The 19956-nt window shown below is 41.6% G+C and overlaps 2 protein-coding genes across 7 annotated transcripts in view; one reads left to right on the top strand and one right to left on the bottom strand.

Annotated features, from left to right (window-relative positions):
- The window catches only part of LOC101670023 (translation initiation factor IF-2-like), a 68362-nt gene extending 49126 nt beyond the window's left edge, over window positions 1-19236 (bottom strand). Inside the window, exons 1-2 of the mRNA XM_045067730.1 lie at window positions 19231-19236; window positions 17236-18532 (exon numbers count right to left, since the gene is read on the bottom strand). Of these exons, the coding sequence (XP_044923665.1) occupies window positions 17675-18532; window positions 19231-19236 (864 nt within the window). The 3' untranslated portion in view covers window positions 17236-17674. The remainder of the gene's footprint in view (window positions 1-17235; window positions 18533-19230) is intronic.
- The window catches only part of HECTD1 (HECT domain E3 ubiquitin protein ligase 1), a 99001-nt gene continuing 97028 nt past the window's right edge, over window positions 17984-19956 (top strand). For all 6 annotated transcript variants that reach the window (XM_004755146.3, XM_004755144.3, XM_004755143.3 and 3 more), the window contains exon 1: window positions 17984-18122. The gene's annotated coding sequence lies outside the window, so the exon portion shown is untranslated. The remainder of the gene's footprint in view (window positions 18123-19956) is intronic.

Raw genomic sequence — 19956 nt, 5'->3', positions numbered from 1 at the left:
CCCACTTACACATTATAGCTACAAATAAACTTACTAACACTTAAAATTTAAAAACTAGAACAAGCAAACAAATCAACAGCCTCAAAATATACTTGTATTAATCTCTCAATAAGAAATAAGCACATCTCTGGACAAGAACATTGTTTCAGTGACTGAAATAGGTCAGTGGGCAAAAGCAATTGTCCTATTTTTTTTTATTATTATTTTATTTCTTTTCAGTGTTCCAGAATTCATTGTTTATGCTGCAATTGCCCTATTATTATTTAAAAAATACTGTAATAATTTCATCGATGTTACAATACAGAATGTGTGTGACTGTAGAAACCACTATGAAAAGAACGTTCTATGTTCTGTTTATTGAGACTGCAAGTTGCGTCTTACAAAACCCTGGAGCCTGCCCAGGTTAAGGGAAAAGAGGACGGGGAAAACCCTCAATGAAAGGAGAATACGGATTTTAGTTGTGATTTGTTCCTAGAATATTCTCTTGCCCAGATTGTTAAGTCTGTGGAATATGTAGCATATATAGTTCAGTCCATTTTCTGAAGCTAGATTAGTTATTTTTAGAGTCTTCCATCTCCTCCTGTGTACACAGTGTGACAGTAACGCTGATATAAAAGCCATGGGCAAATTTTGTTTGCTAATAAGATTCCAGACCACTCATGAATGGACAAAGGATTCTTTAGCTAAAGAAAACAAGAATATCCACCTACAGCTTCTTTTGATTGTGAAAGAAGAGCAATGTGTGTGTGTGTGTGTATTCTCTTGATTACAAAGAATGTGGTTTTTAAAAAAATATTTTATTTATTAATCTGACAGAGGTCACAATTAGGCAGAGAGGCAGGTAGAGAGAGGGGAGCAGGCTCCCCGCTGAGTAGAGAGCCTGATGCAGGGCTCGATCCCAGGACCCTGAGATCATAACCTGAGCCGAAGGTAGAGGCTTCAACCCACTGAACCACCCAGGTGCCCCAAAGGGTGTGTTTTTAAGTAGTGTAAGAAAGTAAGGCAAAGGCTAGCCACCCTATGATAAAGTAGGATCATATGGAAAGTCATGCAATGGTTAGCAAGATTACACTCCAATCTAACCACATTTCTTCAAGATTGAGAAGGGCAAAGTAAATTCCTTAAGAGTATCTTTGTATAATAAGTCTGAATCATACCAGTAAAAAATTAGCAATCATCTACTTTAATCTGCTCTTTCATTAATATTTAGGAATTACCATGGTCAGAACCTCATCAACCAACAGCACCTGAATATGGAAGGTTATTTCCAACTTTGGAAGGACTTGTTTCCAACAGGAACAAAAGGTTGAAACTCATCTTCTGTTTAATGAATCATCAACAATTACCTACTGTTCTTAATCTCTCTCTGCTAAAATTCAATCCTTAAATTAAATGTTTACAATGAAGAATCTCACCTTTGGCCCCTTGGTAACGAATTATTTTCAACCCCATTTTACCACAGTTATTATTTTTTTAATGGGTCTATGGAAAATGGCCAAAATAGATTTTATGGGTCATTGGATTGAATACTATAAATCATGGCAATTCTTGCCTTTTAAAAGTAACATCTGGCCTATTCAAAATCACTTCCAGGGACTCCTGGGTTGTTCTCCCTGTGTCTTTGGCTCAGGTCATGGTTCCAGGGTCCTGGGATGGAGTCTGTACAGGGCTACTTGCTCAGCAGGGAGCCTGCTTCTCTCTCTGCTTGCTGCTCCCACTACTTGTGTGTGTGCTCTCTCTCTCTCTGATAAATAACATCTTAAAAAAAAAATCACTTCCAAGGTGAATATGATTATTTTCTTCCTAAAAACAAAACCAAACAAAAAATGATGGGAATAATAGACCTCACACTTAGGAGAATAGGAGACGAAGACAACATTTCTTTCTTTCTTTCTTTCTTTCTTTTTTTCAGATTCATTTCAAATAGCTGACTGATTCAGGTACTCCTGATCCCTATGCTAGGCTCTGATTAGATTTTTATCAATCTGTTCTATTGTTTCTTTAGTTTATATCATTTATTTCTGCTCTAATCTTTATTATTTCCTTCGTTCTGCTGATTTTACATTTTGTTTGTTCTTTTTCTAGTTCCTTTAGGTGTAGGGTTAGGTTGTTTACTTAAGATTTTTTTGCTCCTTGAGGTAAACCTGTATTGCTAAAGTTCCCTCTAAGAACAGCTTTTGCTGTGTCCCACAGGTTTTGAATGACTTGTGAGCTATGACTAGATTTTTAAAATAAGTTTACCTGAGGAACAGGTATTTATGATATTGTGGAGAGTATTCAGATCATTCTTTTAGTTACATTTTCTTTATATAAATGCAACTAGAAAGCACTTTGAAGGTGAACAGTTTTTTTATTATTATTTTTTTATTTTTTAAAGATTTATGTATTTATTTTAGGAAGAAAGATCCAGCACAAGTGGGGGCAAGGGCAGAGGGAGAGAATCTGCAGGGGTCTCAATCCCACACCTCATGAGATCATGACCTGAGCCAAAAAAAAAAAAAAAAAAAAAGAGCCAGATGCTTAACTGGCTGAGCCACCCAGGTGTCCTTGAATAATTTTTTTTTAAAGATTTTATTTATTTATTTATTTATTTTTAATTTATTTATTTGACAGATCACAAGTAGGTGGAAAGGCAGGCAGAGAGAGAGAAAGGAGGAAGCAGGCTCCCTGCTGAGCCTGGGGCTCATCCCAGGATTGGGGCTCCATCCTAGGATCCTGGGATCATAACCTGAGCTGAAGGCAGAGGCTTTTTTTTTTTTTTAAGATTTTTATTTATTTATTGGACAGACAGAGATCACAAGTAGGCAGAGAGGCCGGCAGAGAGGAGGAAGCAGGCTCCGTGCTGAGCAGAGAGCCTGATGCGGGCCTCCATCTCAGGACCCTGAGATCATGACCTGAGCCAAAGGCAGAGGCTTTAACCCACTGAGCCACCCAGGCGCCCCTAAAAGATTTTATTTAAAAGATAAAAGATTTTATTTATTTGAGAGAGAGAGTGTGAGTGGGGACACTCCCTGTCTTGTGTTCTGTCTCTTGCTGTGTCTCTCTCTGTCAAACATAGAGAGTGTGAGTAGGGATGGAGGGAGAGGGAGAAGAAGGCTTCCAGCTGAGCAGGGAGCCCAATGGGCTCCATCCCAGGACTCTGGGATTATGACCTGAGCCAAAGGCAGACCCTTAACTGACTGAGCCAAACAGGTGTCCCATTTTTAACATATATATATATATATATATATACATACATTTAAAGATTTTATGTATTTATTTGAGAGAGAGAGAGAAAGAGAGCACAGAGGAGAGTTAGAGGGAGAAGCAGACTCCCTACCAAGCAGAGAGCCTGACGCAGGACTCGATGCAGGGCTTGATCCCTGTGAATTCAAAGCCACAAATAACCTGAGAGGAAAAGAATGGAAAAATATACTGTTACGGAGCCTGAACTGGATCCTGATGGAAGAACCAAGTGGCACTCGGAGACTTTGGAGGACTGGAGGTTTATTTAACACTGTAGGCTCAGAGGAGGTTGTTCTCCAAAGGTCTGAGCCCGAGCTAGATGGTAATGTATACCCTTCTACTTCCATATACTTGGTACATTCGGCATGTGTGGGAAAGATGGTAGGAAAGGAGAACCTGGGAGGGCTTTGAGACAGGGACTGGAATTCCCTTGCTGGGTTGGTCAGCCATCTTAGTGTACAGTTTTTCCCTATCAATACAAACAGGACCCCAAACAGAGCTAGAATGGTTTTACTAATGTCAGAAAAAATAGATTTTAGGACAAAAATCATTATTAGAGCCAAAAATATATACATTATAATGATAAAAGGGTTAATCTGTTATGAAGACATAACTATAAATACATATGCACCTAAAAACAGAGCCTTGAAATACATGAATTAAAAAGTAATAACGGAGGGGTACCTGGGTGGCTTAGTCATTGGGTGTCTGCCTTCGGCTTGGGTCATGATCCTGGGGTCCTGGGATTGGGCCCTGCGTTGGGCTCCCTACTTGGTGGAAAGCTTGCTTCTTCCTCTCCCACTCCCTGTCTTGTGTTCCCTCTCTTGCTGTGTCTCTCTCTGTCAAACATAGAGAGAGAGAAAGTAATCATGGAGAAATAGGCAATTCAACCACAATAAAAATTTTGTTATTCTATTTTCAAGAATACGGATGGTTAGAACAACCAGACAGATGATCAGCATCTTGACTTGAACTTGAACTTGACTTGACTTGAACACTATTATAAACCAAGTAGACCTACCAGACATTCACCCAAAAGCAGAATGCACATTCTTCTCACATATACATGGAAAGTCTCCACGATTTAACAAAAAAAGCACAAAACTTATATGCTGAAAGCTACAAAATATCATTGATTGGTTAAAGAAGTAAATAAATGGAAATATATCCCATGTTTATAAATTGAGAGACTTAATTCTAAAATGGCAATACTGGCCAAATTGATGTAAATACTCAGTGCAATCCCTATCAAAATCAGAGATGGTTTTGTGGTTGTTGTTTTGCATTTATTTTTGCAATTGATGACCTGATCTTAAATTCGTATGGAAATGCAAGGAACCTAGAATAGCCAAAATAATCTTGAAAAAGAACAAAGTTGGAGGATTCATACTTGCTGATTTCAAAACATACTACAAAGCTACAATAATCGGGGCACCTGGGTGGCTCAGTGGTTAAAGCCTCTGCCTTCGGCTTGGGTCATGATCCCAGGGTCCTGGGATTGAGCGCCACATCGGGCTCTCTGCTCTGCAGGGAGCCTGCTTCCTCCTCTCTCTCTCTCTCTCTGCCTGCCTCTCTGCCTACTTGTGATCTCTGTCTGTCAAATAAATAAATAAAATCTTTAAAAAAAAAAAAAAGCTACAATAATCAAGCCAGGGTGGTATTGGAATAAGGATAGAAACTGAGGTCAATGAAACATAACTGAAAGTCCAGATAAGCCTTTATATTTATGGTCAGTTGATTTCCAACAAGGATGCCAAAAAATTAATGGGAAAAGAACAGTCTTTCTAAAAATGGTGCAAAGACAACTGGATAGCCATGTACAAAAAAAAAAAAAAAAGTTGGATTTGTAGCTCACAACATATACAAAAATTAGCTCAAAATGGATCATAAGCCTTAATGTAAGAGCTTAAACTATAAAACTCTTAGAAGAAAGCATAAATGTAAATCTCCATGATCTTGGATTAGGCAATGGTTTCTTAGGTACTGAAATAAAAAATAAATTGTACTTAAGAAAAATTTTAAAATTTTGTGCTTCAAAGGACACCATTAATAAGTTGTTGTTGTTGTTGTTTTAAAGATTTTATTTATTTATTTGATAGAGAGATCACAAGTAGGCAGAGAGGCAGGGAGAGAGAAAGACTGAAGCAGGCTCCCCACTGAGAAGAGAGCGTGATGCGGGGCTCCATCCCAGGACGATGAGATCAGGACCTGAGCCAAAGGCAGAGGCTTAACCCACTGAGCCACCCAGGAGCCCCCACCATTAAGAAGTTTAAAGGCTGGGGCGCCTGGGTGGCTCAGTGGCTTAAGCCCGTGCCTTTGGCTCAGGTCATGATCTCAGGGTCCTGGGATCAAGGCCCACATCGGGCTCTCTGCTCAGCGAAGAGCCTGCTTCCTCCCCTCTCTCTGCCTGCCTCTCTGCCTGCTTGTGATCTCTGTCAAATAAATAAATAAAATCTTTAAAAACAAACAAACAAACAAACAAACAAACACATACTGAATGGACCAGAGACTCTGAAGGAAGCTAAATGATTTAAAAAAAAAAAAAAAAGAAGAAGAAGAAGAAAAAGAAGAAGTTTTAAGGCATCCCATGGAATAGAAGAAAATATTTGCAAGTTATTTATCTGGCAAGGAACTTTCATCCAGAATATACAAAGAACTCTTACAGTCCAACAATGAAAAGACAAATAACCCAATTTAAAAATGGGTAAAAGATTTTTTTCTTTAAAGATCTTATTTATTTGAGAGAGAGAGAGACAGCAAGAGAGGGAGCACAAGCAGGGGGTTCAGGAGAGGGAGAAGCAGGCTTCCTGCTAAGCAGGGAACTGGAGGTAGGGCTTAATCCCAGTGCCCTGGGATCATGACTTAAACTGAAGGCAAATGCTTAATGACTGAGCCACCCAAGAGCCTCTGGGTAAAGGATTTTGATAGACATTTCTCCAAAGAAGATATATGAACACTGATAAGCACACAAAAGGTGCTCAACATTGATGTGGGAAACTGAGGCAGAAGGAAATGTAGATAATATTAAGTGTCCCTAGGGATGCCTGGGTGGCTCAGTCAGTTAAGTGTCTTTTTTTGGCTCAGGTCACGATCCCAGGACCTTGGGATCAAATCCCAAATTGGGCTCCTAGCTTGGTGGGGAGCCTGCTCCTCCCTCTACCTGCTTCTCCCCATGCTTATGTTCTCTCTCTCTCACAAATAAATAAAATCTTTTCTTTCTTTCTTTCTTCTTCTTCTTTTTTTTTTTTTTTTTAAGATTTTTATTTATTTATTTGACAGAGAGAGATCACAAGTAGGCAGAGAGAAGGGGAAGCAGGCTCCCGGTTGAGCAGAGAGCCCGATGTGGGGTTCAATCCCAGGACCCTGAGATCATGACCTGAGCTGAAGGCAGAAGCTTAACCCACTGAGCTACCCAGGTGCCCACAAAGAAATAAAATCTTAAAAAAAAAAAAATTAAATCTCCCTATAACCTGCAGTGCATTAACAAATACTTGAGATAGGCAGATTATAACATTCCTCCAGGATCCTGAGTCTTCTTTAACATATGAGAGTCCTTTTAGAACTTCCCTTATCTTTACTTCTCCCAACCAAGCCGTTGTTCATAATCCAGAGGCAGCAGAGAGCAGCCGGCAGCAGAGAGAGCAGTTCTTTCTGCCATGGGTTCTGATCCCATGCTTTAATAAAATCACGATTTTCCATTGAAGATGTCTCAAGAACTCTTTCTTGGCCATTGGCTCTGGACCCCACCAACATGACAACATCAGAAAAAACAAACAAACAAACCCACCAACAACAAAAAACAACTACATCAAACATCATTAGTCAATAGGGAAATGTGATACTACTTCACACCCACTAAGATGGCTGTAATAAAAAACACAGATGAGAGGTGTAGAACCCTCATACATGGTTGGTGGGATGTAAAATGTACTGCTATTTTGGAAATCAGTTGGAAGTTCCTCCCAAAGTTAAACAATATAGTTTAATAGGTCCATTCCTAGGTATACACCCAAGAGAATTAAAACATGTATCTACCCAAAGATTGTACATGAATGTTTATAGCAGCATTATTTATAATAGTCATAAACTGAAAATAGCCAAATGTCCATGAACTGATGGGTAGAAAAAGAAAATGTGGTCTATTTCTGCTATGGAATATTACTCAGCCATAAAAAAGAATGGAAGTTCTGACACATGCTATATGGATGAATCCCAAATACAAAATGCTGAATGGAAAGAGCCAGATATTAAAGCCATGTATTGTATAATACTATTTATTTATTTAAGATTTTATTTATTTATTTGACAGACAGAGATCACAAATAGGCAGAGAGGCAGGCAGAGAGAGAGGAGGAAGCAGGCTCCCCGCTGAGCAGAGAGCCCGATGCAAGACTCGATATGAGAGACATGACCTGAGCTGAAGGCAGAGACTTTAACCCACTGAGCCACCCAGGCACCCCTGTATAATACTATTTACACTAAATATCCAGAGTAGGCAAATGTGTAGAGATACAAAGTAGATTAATAGTTTCCAGGTACTAGGTCTTGGAGAGAATGTAATAGTAATAATTACAAACGGGTATGGGGTTTCCTTTTTAAGGTGATGAAAATGTTCCAGAATTAGATAGTGATTATATAATATATTATGTATTTTATATGATATACACATCAGGAAATTGAATACGAACCTAAAGAAACTGAATAACAAAAAACCTTGAAATCATATAGTCATGATGACTGTCAAAGAAAAACTAGTACAGAAAACATTTCCTTGAAAACTTGGTGGTTGGGGCACCTGGGTGGCTCAGTGGGTTAAGCCCCTGCCGTCAGCTCAGGTTATGATCTCAGGGTCCTGGGATCGAGCCCCGTATCAGGCTCTCTGCTCCGCAGGGAGCCTGCTTCCCTCTCTCTCTCTCTCTATGCCTGCCTCTCTGCCTACTTGTGATCTCTGTCTGTCAAATAAATAATTAAAAAAAAAAAAAAACTTGGTGGTTAATTTCCTTGGCCAAGAAACTCCCTGCCTTAATCTCTAGCTATTTTAGCATAACCACATTCCCATATTAATAATACATATAGGTAGTCTGCAGGTATCCTTAAGCCATTGGCATTTGCCTAGTAAGTCAAACAATATTCCATGGGCTCCAAGTTCATATTAAATTCTGAGTTACCTTCTTAGGTCTTCTAGACAAGGATTCAGATAATCTATGGCAAATGGCCTCTGAGGAAGTCAAAGATAATTCTGGTTTTGAATGACCTAAATAGACTTTTCTCCTAAGCAGCTTTACTTGAATAACTGCCCACCTGTTCAATTCTGCTATCACAGAAAAACTGATCTCTGGGAGTAGAGTTTTAATCCTCATAGCTGAAGAAAAGTAGCTATTTTTCCTGGCGTGGGTAACCAAAGTCTAGTCCTTAAACTTCTTTAGTTAGCTGATAAAAGGGATAAAACAAAACAAAAACAAAAAAACTCTTTATCATCCAGGAGTTTGGATAGTGATGGGTAGGTGAATTTTGGACTTTGGTAACATAAGAAGTCCAAGGAAAAGGCTTAAGACTTGTTAAATGTCATATTAACTTTATAGTGTTTAATAATATGATCACAATTTGTGGGGCACCTGGGTGGCTCTGTTGGTTAACTGGCCAACTCATGATCTCAGCACAGGTCTCAGTCTGAGGGGTATGAGTTCAAGCCTCATGCTGGGCTCCATACTGGGTGTTGAGCCCCCTTTATTTATTCTTTAAGATTTTATTTATTTATTTGAGAGACAGTGAGAGAGAACATGAGAGGGAAGAAGTCCAGAGGGAGAAGCAGACTCCCCATGGAGCTGGGAGCTCCACGCGGAACTGGATCCCGGGACCCCAGGATCATGATCCAAGCTGAAGGCAGTTGCCCAACCAACTAAGCCACCCAGGCGCCCTTGAGCCCATTAAAAAAAAAATGTGATCATAATTGATAATACATATGATTTTATATATGTTTATGCTTATGCCAACAAAAAAGGCCATACGAATGTTATCAAAACATTAATGATAATAATCTCAAGGTGGTTCGTGATTATTTTTTCTTTTTTAAAGTTTTTTAAAAATTTATTTGACAGACAGAGATCACAAGTAGGCAGAGACGTAGGTGGAGAGAGGTGGGGAGGGCGGAAGCAGGCTCCCCACTGAGCAGAGAGCCCTATGAGGGCCTTAATCCCAGGACCCTGAGATCATGACCTGAGCCAAAGGCAGAGGCTTAACCCACTGAGCCACCCAAGCACCCCTCCTTGAAAGTTTTTTATTGAACTTATTTTTGTAAAGCAGATGATACTTTTCCTCTAAGCCTACAAAACAACTATTATGTACCCAAGTATGCTAAAGAATAATAATAATCTATCCTCAAGAATAATTTTCCTTAAGATGAACTATAGGATGTTTATGAACAGCAAATTATAGAAAGGTTTTTTAGTCTTAGAGCAAGAATAACTATCAAGGAGCATAAAGCACACAACTTTTACAACTGTAATTTTTTAAAAAATTTTTTATTATTATTATGTTATTTTTATTTATTTATTTAAAATTTTTTTTAAAGAATTTATTTATTTGACACAGAGAGAGAAATCACAAGTAGGCAGAGAAAGGAGGAAGCAGGCTCCCCGCGGAGCAGGGCTTGATCCCAGGACCCTGGGATCACAACCTGAGCTGAAGGCAGAGGCTTTAACCCACTGAGCCACCCAGGCGCCCCTGCAATTTGGTTTTTTTTTTTTTTTATTTTTTTTTTTAAAGATTTTATTTATTTATTTGACAGAGAGAAATCACAAGTGGGCAGAGAGGCAGGCAGAGAGAGAGGAAGGGAAGCAGGCTCTCCGCTGAGCAGAGAGCCCGATGCGGGACTCGATCCCAGGACCCTGAGATCATGACCTGAGCCGAAGGCAGCGGCTTAACCCACTGAGCCACCCAGGCACCCTGCAATTTGGTTTTTGATTTCACTTCCAAGGAGATATATTAAATACAGTGAATCTTGTAATAAACTGTCAAAATTCTAGAATTTATTTTTAAATACATTATTTTTGAAATCTTTGGAAGAGTGAGTCTTAGATGACCATATAACTAAGAATTAGTCATCTTTTTTTAAAGATTTTATTTATTATTTATTTATTTGACAGAGACAGCAAGAGAGAGAGCAAGCATAAGCAGGGGAGCAGTAGAGGGAGAGGAGAACCAGGCTCCCCACTAAGCAGGGAGCTGGTTGAGGGGCTTGACCACAGGATCCTGGAATCATAACCTGAGCTGAAGACAGACGCTTAACTGACTGAGTCACCCAGGTGCCCCTGTAGTGTGCTTTAAAGAAACCTTATCCCAAAACTGCTGACTTTTATTGTGATTATATTATATTATTTTAAATTAAAATATGAAATCCTATCACAAGACTATTCAAGTAAAAGAATAAAGCCCTGATGAAAACAGAAGATCTTGTGAAGGCAACTGACCATACCTGAATATATGTCCCAAGAAACCAGGATATGTTTACCTGTTAATATTTCACCTTCATGTCAAAATACAAGAATAATGGCCACTGAGGGGGGTGCCTGGGTTGCTCAGTTGGTTAAATGCCTGACTTAGCACAGGTGATTTCGGGGTCCTGGGATCAAGCCTCGAATAGGGGTAGTGATAGGCAGGGAGTTTGCTTGGGGATTCTCTTGCTCCCTCTCCTTTTGTCCCTCCCCTGGTTCATGCTCACTCACTCTCTCTCAAATAAATAAACCTTAAAAAAAGAAGAAAAAGAAGAAGAAGGGGAAGAAGAAGAAGAAGGAGAAGAAGAAGAAGAAGAAGAATGGCCATTGGGAATTGCTATGTACCAGACACAGCAAAAGGTACAGTGAGTCACGGACTTCATCTTCCATGAACTACATAAAAGTCTAGAAGAAGGTAGATGTGAACACTTCCCTTATCTTCCTCCATGATAATACTTACCACGTAATATTGTCAACTACACTGAGAACATCAAGGAGGTTATGAATGGTAGGTCAGAAAGGCTTCAAAAATGATATGTGAGCTAAAACTCAAATGTTCTGTTGGAGCTAGCCAGACATTAGGAAGACCATTTGGAGAAGCACAGAAGTGTGAAGAGGGCTCCTTTTTGGGAAATGGAAGAGATCACTGTTCCCTTTTTGGGAAATAGGGAAAGGCCCTACTTTTATGAAGTACCTTCAATATATACAGTTAACTGAGATTGATCCACAGGTCAGAAATGGAGATATCATTCAAATTTAAACTCTTATCCCACTGACTGACATTAATGAATTAATTTTTAAAAATAAATCTTACCTTATGAATAACAGTTATATGATGTTATGCTTTTTATGTATCAAAAGCATCATTAGATGTAAACATTTCAAATATGCTACAAAAAATGTCTGTTTGGGCATTTCTTCAACTTTTAATTGGAAATGGGAGTATCCCTGGGTTCTCTCAATTTCTGAGAAGCTGTAACTATGAAAGAGTGTGGCCATTTTGAAATAGTAGGAAATGAAATTTGGCTGGAACCCTAGGTAGAGTTAGTGGCTGGAAGAGAACATTGAGGTTAATTGGAATTAGTTTGCTAATGGTCTTGAACACCATGCTAAGGACTCTTAAGTTTGTTTTTTGGGCAATGGGGAGCCTTTGGACATTGTAAACAAAGGAGCATTGTGATATGAGGGAGGCTTTAGGATCATTAGCCATCTCAAGTTAAAAGTGATTTCTGTAATGGTGCCTGGCTGGCTCAGTCAGTAGAGCACGTGACTTTTGTTATTAGGGCTGTGAGTTCAAGCCCTACGTTGGACATAGAGCTTACTTTAAAAAAGTTAAAAAACCGTGTTATGTGAGTGCTGTGAAGTGTGTAAACCTCGCGATTCACAGACCTGTACCCCTGGGGATAAAAATATATGTTTATAAAAAATAAAAAAATTAAAAAAAAAGAATACTAAAAAAAAATTTAAAAACCATAAAACGGATTTCTATAAAGCTTTACAGTTAACAAAAGACTTTAACAAAAAAATTTAATTCTCCAATATTATTTAATATATATGATAAATGATCTTTGTTAGCATAAGCATTATCTTTATTTTATGCAAGAGAAAATGTGCAGACAAGTTAGGTGACTTTTTGCTCTCACAGCTATGTATAGGACAGGTCTAGTTCTCAAACCTAGTCCTTCAACTCTTTGGCTCTTAGAGTCTGAAGGAATATTCAAGATAACCTAGGGTGCCTGACTAGCTCAGGAGGGAAAGCATGCAACTCTTGATCTCTGGGTTGTGAGTTCAAGCCCCACATTGGGTGTAGAGATTACTTAAATAAATAAAAAAACTTAAAAATAAGAGAGAGAGAGAGAGATAACGTATTCTATCTTCCTTCACGCTGAAAACAAAACAAAAACAAAAACAGTGTAGTCATCTGTGCCATCCCTGACTTATTATTTAGACTCCATCCATTCATTCATTCATTCATTTTTAAAAAGATTTTATTTATTTACTTGAAAGAGAGAGAATGTGAGAGAACCTGAGAGGGGAAAAGTAAGAGGGAGAAGCAGACTCCCTGCTGAGGAGGGAGCCCGATGCTGGACTTGATCCCAGGACTCCAGGATCATGACCAGAGCCAAAGGCAGCCACCCAACAACTTAGCCACCCAGGCACCCCTGTTATCCAGATTCTTCTATAATATTTCCAGTGTTGGGGAGTTATTACTTCATGAGGCAATACATTTTTCTTTGCTCTACCAGCTTCAATTATTAAAAGGTGGTATGGTAAAAAGGCTATACACATGAGAGTTGGCTGAGCAAATGTGTGCAAATCAGTTCCCATTTTACTAACTTGGTGAACTTGGCAAACTATTTAATCCTTCCAGACCTCATTTTCTTTATATGTAAAGTAGGATAACCACAGATACCTAATCAGATGGATATTAGAAGAATTGTTGGAGATTATCCATGCAAAAACCTAGGCCAGTAGTTCTCAACCTTAGCAGCACATTAGATTCAGTTGGGGAACTTATTTTTTTAACAGACTAGACTATATTTTTAAAATCTTTTTTGTTTTTTTTTAAAGATTTTATTTATTTATTTGACAGACAGAGATCACATATAGGCAGAGAGGCAGGCAGAGAGAAAGGAGGAAGCAGGCTCCCCAATGAGCAGAGAGCCCGATGCGGGGCTCGATCCCTGGACTCTGGGATCATGACCTGAGCCGAAAGCAGAGGCTTTAACCTACTGAGCCATCCAGGCATCCCTAAATAAATCTTTAAAATGTCAGATGATCAGGCCATATCTCAGACTACTTCAGTCAGAATCTCTAAAGGTAAGATCCAACCATCAGTATTTTTTAAAGTGCTCTAGGAGACTTCAATGTGTAGCCAAGGCTGAGAGTCATCAGCCTGTCAATACAATAATAATAATAATAATAATACTTAAGTATAATTATAGTACTATTTGTTATTATTGCAGCTAGACTTTATTAGACATTTATCATGTCCTAACACTCTTCTAAATGTATTACAACTATTACTTCACTAAGGGTATTAACTACTTTGACGTATTACCTGTGTGACCTTGGTCTTTCTGAGCCTTGTTTTACTATTCTGTAAGACAAGGATAATAATAGAAACTAAAGCCCTCATTGACTAATTATAGTAAACAAGATAATGGATGTAAAATGTGTATCATATATTAAATATCTAAAAATGTCAGCTATTAATATTATTGTATTATTAGTTCTGCTGTTTTGTGTGGCATGCTAGGTTGGCTCCCTCTTCCATAGGACAGGTCATGAAACAATTGAAGGTAATAGTCATGTTCCCACGTCCTCACTTCTCCAGGCAAAACAGTCCAGTCCATTCAACTGTTTTACCCTCCTTGGGCATGTTGCAGCTTCTCCATGTTAATTAACTGATTCCTAAGCCTAAAACAGTGCTTCAAATGAGGTCAGAGCAGAACAGAGGAGTGTAGTCTTTTTTGCCTTGAGTTAGGAGGGTGGTAACCATCCTAAGCCTCCATTTTGGCTCATGCAGAGTATGCAGTAAACTGAAGTGCTAATTGCTTGTTCCCTAAACTTCGAAGGCAGTTTTTCTTCAATCTTTTAATATATTTTTTCCTTAATATTCAGACTTACTAAAATAATTTTGTTCATTTTTGTCTCAGTGCTGCATTATGTGGCAATATTTTTGAATCTTCATCAGATACTACAACGTATCATCCATACCCTCAAATTTTTTGTTCAGGTCAGTTAGATATGGATGCCTGACTGGCTCAGTTGGTTAAGTGTCTACCTTTGGCTCAGGTCATGATTCCAGAATCCTGGGATCAAGTCCTGCATCAGGCTTCTTGCTCAGCAGGGAACCTGCTTCTCCCTTTGCCTGCTCCCCTGGCTTGTGCTCTCTGACAAATAAATAAATAAAATCTTAAAAAAAAGAAGTTAGTTAGATAAAATTGTCCAACAGTACATGGCCAACACAAAGGCCCTGGCATCTTACAAACTTTTCACCAAGGAGTTATTTGTCCATTAAGTAACATTCTCTGGGTATAGTTGTTCAGGTAACCAGGACTTCACCATACAACTTTATCTGACAACAATAAAATAAGAATTTTAATATTTTTCATTTAAAAAGTGGCAATATGGAGCACTTGGGTGGCTCACTTGGTTAAGAATCTGCCTTCAGCTTGGGTCATGATCCCAGGGTCCTGGGATTGAGCCCTGCATTAGGCTCTTTGCTCAGTGGGAGCCTGCTTCTCCTTCTTCTCTGCCTGCAGATCCCCATGCTCGGCTCTCTTTCTGTTAAGTAAATACATAAAAATCTTAAAAAAAAAAAAAGAAGGCAATATTAAGAAAATGAAAATCAAAAGTGAATTTTATAGTACAGAATGAACATATTTATATCTAAAATATTTTAAAAAAATATTTAAAAAGATTTTTTATTGGGCCACTGGGGTGGCTCAGTGGTTAACCAGAGCAGAGGTTAACCAGAGGTTAAGCCTCTGCCTTTGGCTCAGGTCATGATCCCAGGGTCCTGGAATCAAGCCCCACCTCAGGCTCTCCGCTCAGCAGGGAGCCTGCTTCCTCCTTTCTCTCTGCCTGCCTCTTTGCCTACTTGTGATCTCTCTCTCTCTCTCTCTGTCAAATAAACAAATAGAAAGATTTTAATTTATTTCTTTGAGAGAGCGCAAAAGTGTGCAAAAGTGCACACATGAAGTACGGGAGGAGCAGGGGCAGAGGGAGAGGGAGAAGCAGACTCCCTGGAGAGTAGGGAACCCCACCTGGAGCATGTTGTGTTGTTCAACACAGGGCTGGATGCCAGGACCCAGATCATAACCTGAGGTGAAGGCAGATGCATAACCAACTGAGCACCTTGAACCTAAGATTTTAAAGGAAATATTGTCAAATGCCTTCTTGAAATTCACTTACTTCAACTATGGCATCCCAATAATAACATTTAGAGAAGTTGCATGAGGGATATATATATATATAGGAACTCTTAATTTTATTTGCAACTTTTTTTTTTAATGTCTAAGCTTATTTCAAAATTAAAAGTTAAAAAACAGGACGGTAAGTTTAGCTTAAGGTGACTAATCCCTGGGGCTTAGGGCTCTCTGCTCAGTGGAGTCTGCTTCTCCCTCTGCCTGTTTCTCCCTCTGCTGGCTTCTCCCTCTGCCTGCTGTTCCCCCTGCTCGTGCTCTCTCATTCACTCTCGCTCTGTCTTCAGTAAATACAAATCTTTAAAAAAATAAAGAATAAAAAAGAATTGAAGTTAATATTTAAATTCTGATATATCTTTTTAAAAATAATTGTTAGATTTATTGGCCCTTCCTTCCTCCACCATTGGAGGATTTCAGCAACCTCCCAGCTGTTTTGTCTTCGTAGCTCCTTTTAGCCTTCCATCAATCTTTCTAAGACTCTAATTATTCTCATCAGTGTTTAAATCCAAAACTTGTTACTTATCTAAGCCTAAATTCTGCAGCTGGCATTCAAGGCCCTGCTTGCTCCAGTTCCCACCTTCTCCCCACTTCATTGCTTAATGCAGAATCTTTGCTTGGGGCACAGTTCCTCTTTCCTTTGTCAGACAATACCAGACTCTGGCTGTATTCGTCCCCCTCCCTTGCACTGTCCATATTTCACCCATTCTTCAAAGTCCAGAAAGACCTTCCTCCTTGAAGATTTTATTGGCAGCTCCACGTCATAGTCATATCTCCCAAACAATTACTGTCATGTGTTGTAGTTGTGACAAGATAGTAGAATCCTCTACCCTTTTCTCTTGATTTGAACTGTTAACGGGAGACCTAGGGACCATGACCTGTGACAATGGGATCTGTGCCTATATGTATTTGAAGTGCAAATCTGTAATTTCCAAAATACTGGTTCTTCCAGCATGTGAAGATTGCTTAAAGGAACACAACTCAAATACTATTATGTAATATTCATTTTTGGTCATGAAAGATGAAAAGGGGAGAGTACAGTGAAAGTGACTGAGGTATGGGTTTCCTTATCTCAGAAACCAAGGGATTCGTTTCTTTATTTAAAAAAAGCTATATTGGGGCGCCTGGATGGCTCAGTGGGTTAAATAAAGCCTCTGCCTTCGGCTCAGGTCCTGGTCCCGGGGTGTTGAGATCGAGCCCTGCATCGGGCTCTCTGCTTGGCAGGGAGCCCACTTCCCTCTCTCTCTCTGCCTGCCTCTCTGCCTTCTTGTGACCTCTGTCAAATAAATAAATAAAATCTTAAAAAAAAAAAAAAAGCTATTCACATTTCCAATGAACTACATCCTAAAAATCTCCAAATAGGTCTTATAAGAAGACTCATTTTATTTTTAAAGGGTGTGAAACACAAAACGTTTGACGGGAATAACCACAGATGTACTCGAGACCACAACCCACAGGAAAAAGAGTCAAAAGCACACTCTTAGCGGTGCCGCTTACCGGGACGTCACTGGGCCTGAATTTACGCTTTTTATGGAGCCTCAGTTCTCTTATCACTGCAATGGAGATACTGCTGGAAAATATTTACTTACCAGGGTTGTGGGGAAAGGTCTTCCTTCTGGTGAACTGCGGGCGGGCGGCTTGCCTCCTAAGACCCCATGGGGGTGCTTTTGCTCCTGCGACGCACTTCCGTGCGCGAGTAAGGCTGCCGCGCGGGGAGGAGAGGAGCTCGTGGCGCAGTACGGGCCGCCAGGCGGCGGGGGGCTCGGCAAGGACAGGTTGGCCACAGCTATGACGTGTAGCGTGGGGGCCTAACAGCAGCAGCACGCTAAGTGTGTAGGCACGGTGCAAAACAGGCTGAGCGTGCGTGCACCAGTGTGCGGGGGTGTTGGGAGCGGGTGCACGACCGAAAAGCGACAGCTGACAGGGGAGTCTGAGGCCCGCAGGGCCAGAGCGTCCTGGTACCGAGGGCCACGCGTCCGGCCGCCGGGTTTCCCAGGTTGGGGCTACCACGCCGCCGGCCGACCGGTCTCAGCAGCGCCCCACCTGGCGGCCGGTGGGGTCGCTGCCGGGAGAGTCGATTTGCTCCGCCTCCGCCGAGCTCGGCTGCCCTCCGCAGCTTCCCCGCCCCGCTCTCGCCCGACCCTCCTCCCTTCCCCCTCCAGGATCGCGAAGGACGCGGCCACCCCCCGCTGCTGCCGGCAGCACCGCGCGGGCCTCTGAGCTGCGGGCCTGAGGAGCCGCGTGCCGGGGACCGGACGTGCGCTGGCTGCTGCCGGTCGGGGGAACCTCTCGCTTCCCTGTTACCAGGTCCCCGCGGAGGAAGGGGAGGGACAAGGCGCGGCTTTTCCTGTGCCGCTTGCCCGGCTCGACCTGCGCGGCCTGCGGCTTCCTGGTAACTCGAGGGCCGCGGCCGGGCCTGGCTCTGCCCGCGGCCTGCTCGGAGCTGGACCGGAGCGGTTTGGGACGACAAGCCCGGGTAAGAGCTTGAAGGACGGGGAGACGGAAGAACCTCAGGCGGTCGGAAGGGCCCGGCCTGGGGGCCGGGATCCCGGATGCCCGGCAGCGTGCGGAGAGCGAGACCCCGGCTCCGGGTGAGGTCGGCTGGGCTGCTTGCCGACTAACCCGCTTAGCCCCTTTGTTCCCCTCCCTCGGCCCTGCCCGCGGCGGGGCCCGGCTTGCTCGAGCCGGAGCCTGGCTTGGCCGAGCCGGAGCCCAAGGCGGGCCCCCCTTGCCCTTGAGAAAGGTTCGCCTCCCCGTCGGGCCAGGGACGTCCCCCCGAGCCTCGAAGTTCCGGGCGCCGCTCCCGAGAGACCCTCCGCCCTGCTCGGCCCGGCGGCCTGCTCTGGGCACTGAGGCTTGCTGTCTCTCCTCCAGAACTTCCCCCTCCTAGACACAGGTAGCTAACTTAGCAGGGTTTGGTGCCAAGAAACCAGAGCGCGGTGCCTGCGCCTCCCGGCGCGGGGCTCGGCTGGGCCCGGAGTGTTGGGTCATCCCTCTGGCCGCCGCCGTTGGGTGCCCACCGGGACCCGTGGCTGGATTCACACACTTGCAGCTGGGTTACCTGGGATCCAAAGCTGTCCTTCCGTCAGGGAGCCTACGGGCTTTTGTAATGACTTGACTCTTGGGGTTGCTTCTCTATTTTGTATTATAATTTTTTAGCCAACTGCCTCATTCTGTGAGAATGGGGAAAGAGGGCCATAGAGTGGCCTGTATTCGGATCCGTAAGGTGTTAGTCCATTGCATTTACTTTTAGCATTTCTTTTTTAAACTTTTAAGAGTTGCCAAGACTGCCAGAATTCTTAACCACGCCTTTATTCATAGATACAACTTGTATCTAATTATTGTTTGTATGTGGACGTCTTAAGAAGCAGTAGGTAAATTGGGAATTCAGCAGAATTTGTGGAATTGGGAGATCATTTTAAAGCAGAAACTTAATTTGGAGGGGGAGTGGACACAGTGCTTAGAATCTCAAAATACTGAATGTAACACTTATCTGAAGATCAGTTAGTGAAGGAGGGGGGAAGAACTTTGTTGGAAAAAAAAAAAAAAGAACCTTTAGTAAGGTGTTCTTTGCCTTTTGGCACCGACATTGGTGACAGCAGTAGTGGGATCTAAAGTTTGACTGTGTTTGACAGAGACAGCTCTGGTTTCCAGTTAAGTAGCAACCTAATCAGCTTATACTCTAATGCAAAACTGGTTTTTATTTAGTATGATACATGAACTTTAAAGAAATAAAGCTGAAAAACTGCATTAAAGTACTCTCTCAAACATACTTACAAGTCTTTTCTAATTCCTAGGAGAACACCAGGAACATTTGGTTTTAGCTGATGTAAAAAAAATTTTTAAACCCTAGTTGATCAGTCCTGGATATTTATTTATTATTATTATTATTTTTTTTTTTTAAGATTTTATTTATTTACTTGAGAGAGAGCATGAACGAGGAGAAGGTCAGAGAGAGAAGCAGACTCCCCATGGAGCTGGGAGTCCGATGAGGGACTCGATCCCGGGACTCCAGGATCATGACCTGAGCCGAAGGCAGTCGTCCAACCAACTGAGCCACCCAGGCGTCCCTTATTATTATTATTTTTAAAGATTTTATTTATTTGACAGAGAGAAATCACAAGTAGATGGAGAGGCAGGCAGAGAGAGAGAAGGAAGCAGGCTCCCTGCTGAGCAGAGAGCCCGATGCGGGACTCGATCCCAGGACCCCGAGATCATGACCTGAGCTGAAGGCAGCGGCTTAACCCACTGAGCCACCCAGGCGCCCAGTCCTGGATATTTAAAGGACTTTTTCTTTTTCCTTTTTTAAT

This window comes from Mustela putorius, unplaced genomic scaffold (genome assembly GCF_011764305.1).
Source record: "Mustela putorius furo isolate JIRA1106 unplaced genomic scaffold, ASM1176430v1.1 tig00003898_pilon_pilon_pilon, whole genome shotgun sequence".
NCBI lineage: Eukaryota > Metazoa > Chordata > Mammalia > Carnivora > Mustelidae > Mustela > Mustela putorius.
Note: the sequence above shows the minus strand (reverse complement) of the source record. Positions and strands in the feature narration are given on the sequence as shown.